Below are 11,388 nucleotides of genomic sequence, written 5' to 3' on the forward strand. Positions count from 1 at the left end.
TAGACATAAAAAAACAAATGGAACAAAACAAACCAAGAATTCAAAGTGCTCAGTAATTTCCAGGGAGTTATGTATAGTATAAGCACTCTGGAAACAGTCAAAAGCTGCTGCATGCAAGATCTGTTTAGCTTTAGACAACAAAATAATCAAGATATAAACTTCTTCTTTAATCAACATCAACAGTACATACAACACTTACAAACAAGGGGTGTCGGGCGGTGTTTACAAACACTATGTGTCCCTTTGGGGGGGATTCCGGGGGTAACACTTGTGCCCACCTATTTTACAATTGAGAAAATGTTTGAAGCTTAGATAACTACCAGTCTTTATAAAAGCTACCAGACTACATAGTGTCTGAAATACTATTTATAGAATATAGACATTACTGAAATAGCAAGTGCCTATAACATTGTCACCCTGGAATCATCATGCTTCCCTGGTATGGACAGATTGGGTTTTCTTTCTTTTTTTTTTTTAATTCTCCCTTTTTTTTTTTTTTGTAATTTTTTTTTCCAAACACATTTAGCTTTTATTTTTGATTATTTTTGTTTTTAGAATTATTTTCCACCTTTCATCATAAATAGGCACAGAAGAATTTTTTCTTTTTTTTTTTTTTTTTTTTTTGTAAAAAGCCAAACTGCATCTGATAAATTTACAAGCCTTCGCCTTCATTAATGCCACGCCACCCACGCAAGGGTTGGGCTCTGGGTATTTTACAGCTTTCTTTTGCTGCAGAAAACTTTAGTCTTTAGGAGGGTGAGGCTGGCGGGGCGCCCCGGCGCTGGGTTTGGCACGGCGTGAGCCGGCGCCGCCAGGCAGGCTTGTCTTTGCACCAGGAGTCCTTAATCATAAACTCATTTAGAAGCTGATAATAAAAAGTTTATACCATGGTATTTGTGTAGTCCATGAGCTGCATCCATGATGGCCCAGAGCCAAAATGCCCATCGCGTTCTGCCTGCAGGAGTTGGCAGCACCGGCCGGGTGGGAGCTGGCACCCAGGGGTGCTGCTCTGGGCCCACACCAGCTCCCCTTCAGGCAGGTGGAGCTTCTCCTCGGGTCAGCGGAAGCGTGCGGGAAGAGTCTTAAAAAGGTAAAGTGTCCAGGAAAAGTTTGTCAATTATTGCTGGCGGTGGCACCAAATCTTCCAGTTTCAGGTAGAAAATGCGCTGCAGCCCCTGTGTGCAAAGCGTGCGGAGTTCGGGGAGCTTCCCCAAGAGTTTGGACAAATAGTTGGGGCGATTCAGCCCCCCGTTATTGAAAGTCACGTGGTCTTTGAGACAATTTACAATCTTGTTCTGAAGCTCTTCCACCCTCTTGGGTTCCTTCAGCCCGTGCCTCTCTGCAAAGAGAAGGGTGCGGACGTTACGGGTCTGGCTCGGAGCGGGGCGGGCAGGGGGGCAGGAGGGGGGACACTGACCTGTCACCATGGCCAGGGCAGCGATGCAGGAGAAGGCTGAGATGTCGATGTTCATGTTCTGCAAGTTGGAGGAAAATTCCACGATGGAGTCGATCCACTCCCCAAAGCCGCGGATGCACTGCAACCGGTGCAGGACCACCCCGTTGCAGAAGATCAGCTTCCCCTCCACGGGGTTGGACCTGCAAGGAAGGGGACAACCCCAGAATGAACTGATGGAGAGATGGATGAGAGAGGGAGGAAGATTAGATAGGAAGAGAAAACGGAGGAAAGGAAAGAAAAAGACAAAAGATAAGAGAAAGACAAAATATAAGAGTAAAGAAAGAGAAAATTAGCAAAAGGAAGAGAGCAAGAAAGAGAGGGAGAGAAAGATAAAATAGAGAAGAGGGAATGAAAGAGAAAAAACAACAAGAGAGAGCAGGAAAGAAATAATAAGAAAGGAGATGATGGGGGAGAAAATCTAAACAACTAATTACTTGAGGAGCGATAAATGAAGGATTTAAGAGGCACCTAATTACCGAGGAGTTAATAAAAGGCAGAGCAGTGGACCTTGAAAGGCTCTGATTCCCTGCCCGCGCCCCGACCCCCGCTCACCTGTACGCCAGCCGCAGCACGAACAGCTCCAGGAAGGCGGACTCGAAGAGCAGGTCCTGGTCCGTCTTGGGCAGGTCGGTGAAGCCGGGGATTTTTTCCGCCCAGCCTCGGATGATCTCCATGGAGCCGGTCAGGAGATCGTAGAACTGCTGGATGTGCTGGGTGTCGTCACCGCTCAGCTGGTAGTCGGGGTTAGCCTGGAACTGGAAATTCATTTTAAAAAGCACTTAATGAGGTTCTCTAAAGTCTATAACCCGTGAAATTGCTCACCCCGTCCCTGGCCGGGGAGCGGGCTGGGATAACAATTAAAGCTCTCTCTGACCGGTGAGGAAATTAGATGTTCCGGGGGCAATTAATTCGATTAGGAACGGCGCTCCGAGGCCGCCGCTCTCCGTGCGCGGGGGGCCCGGTCCCGGGCGGGGCCGAGCCGAGCCGAGCCCCCGGCCCCGGTCCCGGTCGGGCCGGGCCGAGCCGAGCCCCCGGCCCCGGTCCCGGTCGGGGCAGGGCCGAGCCGAGCCCCCGGCCCCGGTCCCGGTCGGGGCAGGGCCGAGCCGAGCCCCCGGTCCCGGTCCCGGGCGGGGCAGGGCCGGGCCGAGCCGAGCCCCCGGTCCCGGGCGGGCCGGGCCGAGCCGAGCCCCCGGTCCCGGGCGGGCTCGCGTGTGCCCCCTGAGCGGCCGCGGGGCCGGACCCCCCTCCCCGGGCGGCGGCGGCGGGGTCCCTCCGCGAGCTCGGTGCCGCTTACCCGGGAATAGTCCAGGCTGGTCATAGCCGGGTTGGAGTCGACATGGGCTCTCACCAGCGCACTGATCAGACTCACCGGGGGAGAGGGGGGAGAAGGCTCCTGGGGGCTCTTCGGTTTGGACGGCAAGCGGCCCCGCCGGCCTTTTAGGCTGTCTGTGCGCACCACTGCAAGAGACGGGGGTCAGCCCGGCGCCGGCGCCGCGGGGCGCGCCCGGCACACGGACACACGGACACTCACCCTCCTTGACCATGCCGACGGCCAGGCACTTCTGGAAGCGGCAGTACTGGCAGCGGTTGCGGCGGCGCTTGTCCACCGGGCAGTTCTTGTTGGCCAGACACACGTACTTGGCGTTCTTCTGCACCGTGCGCTGCAGCGGGCGGGCAGCGGCGTCAGCGCCGGCCCGGGGAGCGCCGCCGCCTGCCCGCCCCTGCCCGCAGCTTCCTTTACCGCCTTTCCCCCCTGCTTTTCTTTTTCCTTCCCCCCCTTTATTTTCCTTTCCGTTTTGCCGCTTTGTTTCTTTCCCTTTCCCCTTCGTTTTCCGTTCCCACTTTCATTTTCCCCCCTTTATTTTTCTTTTCCTTTTTTTATCTTTACTTCTCCTCTTTTTAACCTTTATATCCCTTCCCCTTTTTCCTCTTTATTCTCTTCTCCCTTTTAAGTTTTTCCTTTCTATTATTTCCTTTTTCCCTTTTAAGATTTATTTTATTTTCCCTTAATTTCCTTTCCCTATTTATTTTTATTTCCTTTCCCCCTTTATTTAGTTTCCCTTTTATTTCCTTTTCCTTCCCCCCTCCCTTCCTTTTATTTTTTTTTTTCCCAGGGCATTTAACAGGAGAAAATTGACAGCGTTAACATCCAAGCTAACCTCGCAGCTCCTAGCCGTGTTTTATATGCCAAGAGGAGGGAAAGAGACGCTCGGTAAATACAAATCCGTGGGCATTCATATTATTTACATTCCTTGGAGACCTCCTCTATTTAAAATGATAAGATTATTCAATCAGGATGGTGAAATAAAGAGATCACTTAATTTTACCACAGGGAATTCCGTTCCACACGGTTAGCTCAGACGCACTCCCCTGTCCTAACCCATTTCCATCTGCGGGCCCCGCGGGCTCCCCCGCCGCCCCCCGCACGGCCCCGCACGGCCCCGCTCACCTTGAAGAAGCCCTTGCAGCCCTCGCAGGTGCGCACGCCGTAGTGCTGGCAGGCCGCGTTGTCGCCGCACACGGCGCAGAGCCCCTCGTTGGACGGCGAGCCCCGGGAGGGCGGCGAGGGCACCTGGCTGTCCAGCAGCTGCGGCGCGGGGCCCAGCTGCAGCCCGGGGAAGGCCATGGAGGGCTGCTTGCGGATGCCGCCGGGCACGGCGAAGGGCTGCCCGTCCACGCCGTGGTGCGGCCCCGCCGGCTCGGCGCCCATGGGGACGTGCAGGGGCCCCTCGAAGCGCATCTGGCAGCTGGACACGGGCGTGCCGGGCGGGGACTGCTTGAAGGAGAACAGCGACAGGCGCGACACGGGCGTTTTGCGCTGCTCGATCATGTGCGTGGTGGCCACGTAGTTGGGGTGGAAGTTGTGCAGGGAGCCGGGCTCGTCCCACACGGGGCCGTGCTGCACCTGGAAGCCGGGCGTGGAGGGGGTCGGGGGCGACGAGGGCTTGTAGTAGACGGAGCCCGAGTGGGACATCATCTCCTCGGACTGGGGGGGCAGGTGGCCGTGCTGCTGGTAGCCGTGCATCTGAATGTCTTCCACCTTAATGGAGGACTGCTGTCCGGACAGGGGCATTTGGTACAAGCAGGGGGGCTTCACGTCGTAGCTCGTGTTGTAGTTGTCCATAAAGGTACTGAAGCTGGGGAGAGAAGTGGTGGCGGTGATTTCGGTGTTGGTGAGGTCCATGCTAAACTTGACGAACTCCGGAGTCAGGAAATCGGAGCTGTACTCTCCCGAGGAGTGGTAGCTGTAGCTCTGGGAGGCCGGGCTGGCTCCTTGAGGCGAGGACCCATACTGAGCCTGAACACAGGGCATGGCTGCGAACGAAACAGCGGCAGGTAGGCTCGGCCCGCGCCGCCCCGCGCCGGCCACGGCGGCCGAGCGCCGGGAGCACCGGGAGCACCGGGAGCACCGGGAGCGCCCTGCCCCGCCGGGGCTGCCGCCGGGGCCGCGGGGACGGAGCGCACCAACCTTCAGCCGGGGGAGAGGCGGGTTCGGGGCAGCCGAGGGCGGACAGCGTCGGAGCGCGGCGGGGAGCGAGGGGTCCGCGGGTTCAGAGCGCGGCGGCGGCTCCAGCCTGCCCGGCGCGACGGCTGCGAGAGACACACGGACCCGCCGGTGAGCGGACCGACACACGGAGCGACACACGGACCCGCCCGTGAGAGGATCGACACACGGACGGACACACGGAGCGACACACAGACCCGCCGGTGAGCGGACGGACACACGGAGCAACACACGAACGCGCCGGTGAACGGACGGACACAGCGACACACGGACCTGCCGGTGAACGGACCGACACACGGACCCGCCGGTGAACGGACGGACACACCGACACACGGACCCGCCGATCGGGCAGCAGGGGCGGGGGACTGACACACAAACCCGCTGGTGCGGGGACAGACACACGGAGCCGGAGCGGAGAACAGGCACACGGACCCGCCGGTCAGGCAGCCCCGGCGGGGAACTGACACACGGACGCGCCGGTGGAGGGACAGACACACGGAGCCGCCTGAGCGCGGACAGACACACGGAGCCGCCGCGCTCCGCCCGGCTCGGGGGAGCCCCGCCTGCGGAGCCCACGGGAGCGGAGCGGTGCCGGGCAGGGCCGTCCCGCGCCCCTGGAGGAGCCGGTCGGGCTCGGTTTGGGTTATCTCTCGGTAAGCGGGCAGGCGGCTCCCCGCGGGCGGGCTGTCACCGGCTGCCAGGCTCCCTTCCCCACGCCCTCCGGGAACCGCCGCGCGTCCCTGGGGAGAGCGGGCGAGGCGCGGGGCTCCCGGCGCGGCGGTGCCGGCACCGGAGCGGGGCGCGGGTGACAGCCAGCCCGGGCGGACCCGGCTCGGCTCGGCGCGGCAGCTCCGCGGGTCACACGCGTCCTCGGGCAGCGCCACCCGTCCCGTCCGGGGACCAACCCGAGCGGGGACCGCCAGCAGCTGGCACGGCACGGCACGGCACGGCACGGCACGGCACGGCACGGCACGGGTCGGGGGCGCCTCGCGCGGGAGGGGGGCGCGGGAGGCGGGCCGGGCCGGGCACTCACCGGGGAGCGGAGCGCGGGGCGCGCATCCAAGAGCGGGCAGCGGCGGGCGGAGCGGCGGCGGCGGCGGCGCGGGCGGCCGGACTGTGCCCGCCCGCAATGTGCCTTTGTTTATGTGGCCGCGGCCGCCGCCGACCAACGTGCGCCGCGAGCCCCCGCGCGTCACCGCGCGTCAGCGCCGCCCGCCAATCCGCGCCGCCCGCGGCCCGCCCCGGACACGCCCCCCCCGCGCGCCAGCGCGCCCTTTTGGTAAGTTTCCGAGCGGTGACGTCACGCGGAGGGACGCGCCCCGGCCACGCGCCGGGGCGGGGGCGTGGCCTCGTTTGCATAGAGGGCGGTGCCGCCCCCGCCCCCCCGCGCGCGTCACCGTGACGCGAACCCCGGAATAGCGCGCGCGACCGCGACCCCGGCCGGGGACAGAGCCGGGAATGGGACAGAACAGGGACAGAGCCGGGACAGAGCCGGGAATGGGACAGAACCAGGACAGAACAGGGAATGGGACAGAACAGGAACAGAGCCGGGACAGAGCCGGGAATGGGACAGAACCAGGACAGAACAGGGAATGGGACAGAACAGGGACAGAGCCGGGAATGGGACAGAACAGGGACAGAAACGGGACAGAGCCGGGAATGGGACAGAACAGGGACAGAGCCGGGAATGGGACAGAACAGGGACAGAAACGGGACAGAGCCTGGAATGGGACAGAGCCGGGACAGAACAGGGACAGAAACGGGACAGAGCCGGGAATGGGACAGAACCAGGACAGAACAGGGAATGGGACAGAGCCGGGACAGACCTGGGACAGGGACAGAGCCTGGAATGGGACAGAACCGGGACAGAGTCGGGAATGGGACAGAAACGGGACAGAGCCGGGAATGGGACAGAGCCGGGAATGGGACAGAACCGGGAATGGGACAGAGCCGGGAATGGGACAGAGCCGGGAATGGGACAGAACCGGGACAGAACAGGGAATGGGACAGAACAGGGACAGAGCCGGGACAGGGACAGAGGAGGGCCTGGACAGAGCCAGGCCAAGGCCACAAAAGGAGCCCAATGTGCGCCCGCTTCCACTTCCCACCTGGAATTTAATCTATTTTATTCTATTAGTATTTTGGTTTTATTTCAATATTAACTTTATTTTTAATTTATTTTATTATTTTCTTTCTTTTATATGTTGTATTGATTTTATTTTATTTTGGATTTATTTATTGTATAATTTTTCATTTTAGTTATTTCTGTTTATTCTTTATTTCTTATTTTATTAGTTTTTATTGTATTAGCTTTTATTATTATTTATTTCATTGCTTAATTTAATTCATTATTTTCCGGGCTTTATATTTTATTTTATTCGGCTTTTTTGTGTTATTTAACTTATTAATAAATTTATTAATAAATTTTTATATTAATAAATATTTATTTTTATTTATTTTAGACTTATTCATTTAAATGGCCGATATTTATTTACTTCAATGCACATCGGTTTTTTAAATTATTATTTTATTTTATTTTGCCTCTCCCCAGAGCCCCCGCGGGTTGCCCCATTCGCAGCCCAGTCCCAGGTGTGTGGATGGGGCGGGCACGGGGCGGGGCGGTGCAGGTGAAGGCGCTGCGTTCATCCAAGGCCAGCCCGCGGTCCCGGCTCCCCGCTGCCCCGGCGGCGCCGGACCCGGCTCGGGAGGGTGACAGGGACACGGCCTCCCCCTGGCTGGGCTCTGCTCTCCGGCCCTGCGTTTCCCACCGCTGCGTTCCGGCCTGGAAAAAAGCAAACAATGGCCTCAGGGGTGAAAGGAACACAGCCCGGGGCCAGAACCAGCCCCCGGCCCGGGATAAATGCCCAGAGCCCAGCCCGGGATAAACCCTCATAGCCCAGTGCAGGATAAACCCCCCAGCCTGGCCCAGGATAAACCCCCAGCCCAGCCCGGGATAAATCCTCATAGCCCAGTGCAGGATAAATCCCCCAGCCCAGCCCAGGATAAATGCCCAGAGCCCAGCCCGGGATAAACCCTCATAGCCTAGTGCAGGATAAACCCCCCAGCTCAGCCCAGGATAAATCCCCCAGCCTGGCCCGGGATAAAGTCTCAAAGCCCAGCCTGGGATAAACCCCCTAGCCTGGCCTGGAATAAAACCCGACAGCTCAGCCCAGCCCAGCCTGGGATAAACCCCCCAGCCCAGGATGAAACTCCATAGCCCAGCCCAGAATAAATCCCCCAGCCCAGCCTGGGATAACTCCCCAGCCCAGCCCAGAATAAATCCCCCAGCCCAGCCTGGGATAACTCCCCATAGCCCAGTGCAGGATAAATCCCCACAACCCAGGATAAACCCACCAAGCCCAGCCCAGCCCAGCCCAGCAGCCAGTGCTGGCTCCCACAGCCCTGCCCGGGAACACCGAGATTTCCCAGGAAACTGAGGAAAACCTTCCCAACGTGCTCCTGCCACTGGAGCCACCCCACAAACACCAGAGAAACTCCACAAACAGCAGGGAAACCCAAACTGCTCCCACTCCGAAACACCGTCCCACACTGTGCTCTCCTGATCCTACAGAGCTCCTGCAGAAGGAACACCCCAGGGCTGAGACACCCCAGGGCTGAGACACCTCAGGGCTGCCCAGAGTGGCATTTTTGGGGCAGTCAGGAACACCCCAAGGCTGAGGCACCTCAGGGCTGCCCAGAATGTTCTGAGGTCAGTCAGGAATACCCCAGGGCTGTCCAGAATGGCATTTCTGGACAGAATATTTGGACAGAATTCTGGACAGAATTCATTTCATGAATACCCCAGGGCTGAGACACCCCAGGGCTGTTTAGAACAGCATTTTCTGGGGTTGTCTCCACGGGGTTCCCCAAAGGAGGAGCTCAGGCAGCCTCCCTGAGCTGCAGCGCCTCAGAGCCATCGCCGTCAGTCACACTCCGACAGCTGGTCCAGCCCACAGCTCCACACCACAACTTCCAGCCAAGGCCCTCATAGGGCTGAGTGATACATCTAATTACCATATCCTTAGAATAGATGTAATATAAATTTCATTACTCACTTAAAAGTTCTAAAGTTAACAGCATAAACTTGAAGTTGAGTAATTAAGTAATCCTTATATAGACACTTATTAAAGTATTTATACATATTATCTTAAATCTACATCTATCATTTTGCCAATTAAAATTAGGACTTTAATTGCAATTAAGTAATTTAATTGCCAATTGAACAGCAAAATTGCTAAGTGACTAATTTTAATGCCTATTTTAATTACCAATCATGACTGGGGAGGGAGCTAATCAAGCAGTATCAGAGTAATGATGTGAAAAAAAGCGGAGAACAAACATTCCAGACTCCACGCTTTTCAAAAAAGAGCTCCAAATTGAATAAGTGCAAACACAATCGCGGCCGTGTGGGGGAATGCCGGGTTTGGGAGCACTAAGGGCGTGTTTAATCACAGCCACCTCGCCGTGCCCCGGGTGCTGCCGCCGGGGGCTCCGTGCGCCCGGCGGGGCTGGGCCGCCCCTCGCAGCTCCTGCGGGAAAGCAGCGCCTGCAGCCCAGCTCGGGGATCCCAGGGCACCCCAACGTGAAGTGCCTCTAGTGGTGCCATTTCCCACAAAAACCCCAAATCCCATAAAAACCCTGAATCCATGGCAGCCCCGGCTGCTATTTCCCATAAAAAACCCCAAATCCCATAAAAGCCCCAAACCCATGGCAGCCCGGGCTGCCATTTCCCATAAAAACCCCAAATCCCAGAAAAACCCCTGAATCCATGGCAGCCCGTGCTGCCATTTCCCACAAAAGCCCCAAATCCCATAAAAGCCCCAAACCTATGGCAGCCCAGACTGCTATTTCCCATAAAAAACCCCAAATCCCATAAAAGCCCACAACCCATGGCAGTCTGGGCTGCCATTTCCCACAAAAGCCCCCAATCCCATAAAAACCCCAAACCCATGGCAGCCCTGGCTGCCATTTTCCACAAAAGCCCCAAATCCCATGAAAGCCCTGAATCCATGTCAGCCCTGGCTGCTATTTCCCATAAAAGACCCCAAATCCCATAAAAGCCCCAAACCCATGGCAGCCCGGGCTGCTATTTCCCATAAAAAACCCAAATCCCATAAAAGCCCCAAACCCATATCAGCCCGGGCTGTCATTTCCCATAAAAGACCCCAAGTCCCATAAAAACCCCTGAATCCATGGCAGTCTGGGCTGTCATTTCCCATAAAAACCCCCAAATCCCATAAAAGCCCCAAATCCATGGCAGCCCGGGCTGCTATTTCCCATAAAAAACCCAAATCCCATAAAAGCCCACAACCCATGGCAGCCCGGGCTGCCATTTCCCACAAAAGCCCCAAATCCCATAAAAACCCTGAATCCATGGCAGCCCGGGCTGCTATTTCCCATAAAAGACCCCAAGTCCCACAAAAGCCCCAAATCCCATAAAAACCCCTGAATCCATGGCAGTCTGGGCTGTCATTTCCCACAAAAGCCCCAAATCCCATAAAAGCCCCAAACCCATGGCAGCCTGGGCTGCCATTTCCCATAAAAGCCCCCAATCCCATAAAAACCCCCTGAACCCATGGCACCCCAGGCTGCGGTGCAGCCGGTGCCCCAGGGAGCACAGTCAGTCCTGTTTGGGGTGAGGCACCCGCGGGGGCTCCCGGGGCTGCTCCTCCCTGGCAGGAGCCGTGCGATGGCATCAGCACCACCACCGGGAGGCCTCCACCCCTGCAGCCCCCAGGTGCCACCGGGGCGCTGGCCTGGCACTGGGGGGGCACTGGGAGAACTGGGGACACTGGGGGGGCACTGGGAGCACTGGGGGGCACTGGGGGGCACTGGGAGCACTGGGAGAACTGGGGGGCACTGGGAGCACTGGGGGGCACTGGGGGGCACTGTGGGAGCACTGGGGGCACTGGGAGAACTGGGGGGTACTGGGGGAACTGGGGGCACTGGGAGGGCACTGGGGGGCACTAGGGGGGCACTGGCAGCACTGGGGGCACTGGGAGCACTGGGGGGCATTGGCAGCACTGGCGGGCACTGGGAGAACTGGGGGGGGGGCACTGGGGGCACTGGGGGGCATTGGGAGCATTGGGGGGCACTGAGGATGCACTGGGAGCACTGGGGGACACTGACAGCACTCAGGGGGCATTGGCAGCACTGGGGGGCCCTGGCACCCCTGAGGGGCACTGGCAGCACTGGGGGGTCCTGGCAGCACTGGGGGGCACTGGGAGCACTGGGGTGGCACTGTCAGCAATGGGGGGCACTGTCAGCAATGGGGGGCACTGTCAGCACTGGGGATGCACTGGCAGCAATGGGGATGCACTGGCAGCACTCAGGGGGCACTGGCAGCAATGGGGGGCACTGGCAGCAATGGGGGGCACTGGCAGCAGTGGGGGGCACTGGCAGCAATGGGTGGCACTGTCAGCAATGG

The 11,388-nt window shown here is 58.2% G+C and overlaps 1 protein-coding gene across 4 annotated transcripts; it reads right to left on the reverse strand.

Moving 5' to 3' along the window:
- Window positions 1–455: 455 nt before the first annotated feature.
- On the reverse strand, window positions 456–6,155 carry NR4A2 (nuclear receptor subfamily 4 group A member 2). Of its 4 annotated transcripts, none has more exons than XM_077181802.1 (8): window positions 5,995–6,155; window positions 4,926–5,047; window positions 3,906–4,771; window positions 2,988–3,117; window positions 2,826–2,914; window positions 2,009–2,211; window positions 1,418–1,596; window positions 456–1,339 (listed from the first exon to the last, which is right to left on the reverse strand). In XM_077181802.1, exons 3-8 carry the CDS (start codon window positions 4,767–4,769, stop codon window positions 1,083–1,085), a joined length of 1,722 nt encoding a protein of 573 aa, XP_077037917.1. In that variant the 5' UTR covers window positions 4,770–4,771; window positions 4,926–5,047; window positions 5,995–6,155; the 3' UTR covers window positions 456–1,082. The 4 variants fall into 4 exon arrangements, with proteins under 4 accessions (XP_077037917.1, XP_054492336.1, XP_077037915.1 ...); XM_054636361.2 differs by having other exon boundaries at window positions 2,751–2,914; XM_077181800.1 differs by having other exon boundaries at window positions 456–1,596; window positions 2,751–2,914.
- Window positions 6,156–11,388: the final 5,233 nt, after the last annotated feature.

This window comes from Agelaius phoeniceus, chromosome 7, assembly GCF_051311805.1.
Source record: "Agelaius phoeniceus isolate bAgePho1 chromosome 7, bAgePho1.hap1, whole genome shotgun sequence".
NCBI classification, from domain to species: domain Eukaryota; kingdom Metazoa; phylum Chordata; class Aves; order Passeriformes; family Icteridae; genus Agelaius; species Agelaius phoeniceus.

Excerpts from the sequence above, each read along its gene's own strand:
- NR4A2 (XM_077181800.1), bottom strand. The coding sequence starts at position 4,769 with ATGCCCTGTGTTCAGGCTCAGTATGGGTCCTCGCCTCAAGGAGCCAGC. Across the intron at positions 3,118-3,905 it reads GCTGCAAGGGCTTCTTCAAG|CGCACGGTGCAGAAGAACGC; the intron begins GTGAGCGGGGCC and ends CGCCCGCTGCAG. Across the intron at positions 1,597-2,008 it reads GTGCTGCGGCTGGCGTACAG|GTCCAACCCCGTGGAGGGGA; the intron begins GTGAGCGGGGGT and ends CCTTCCTTGCAG.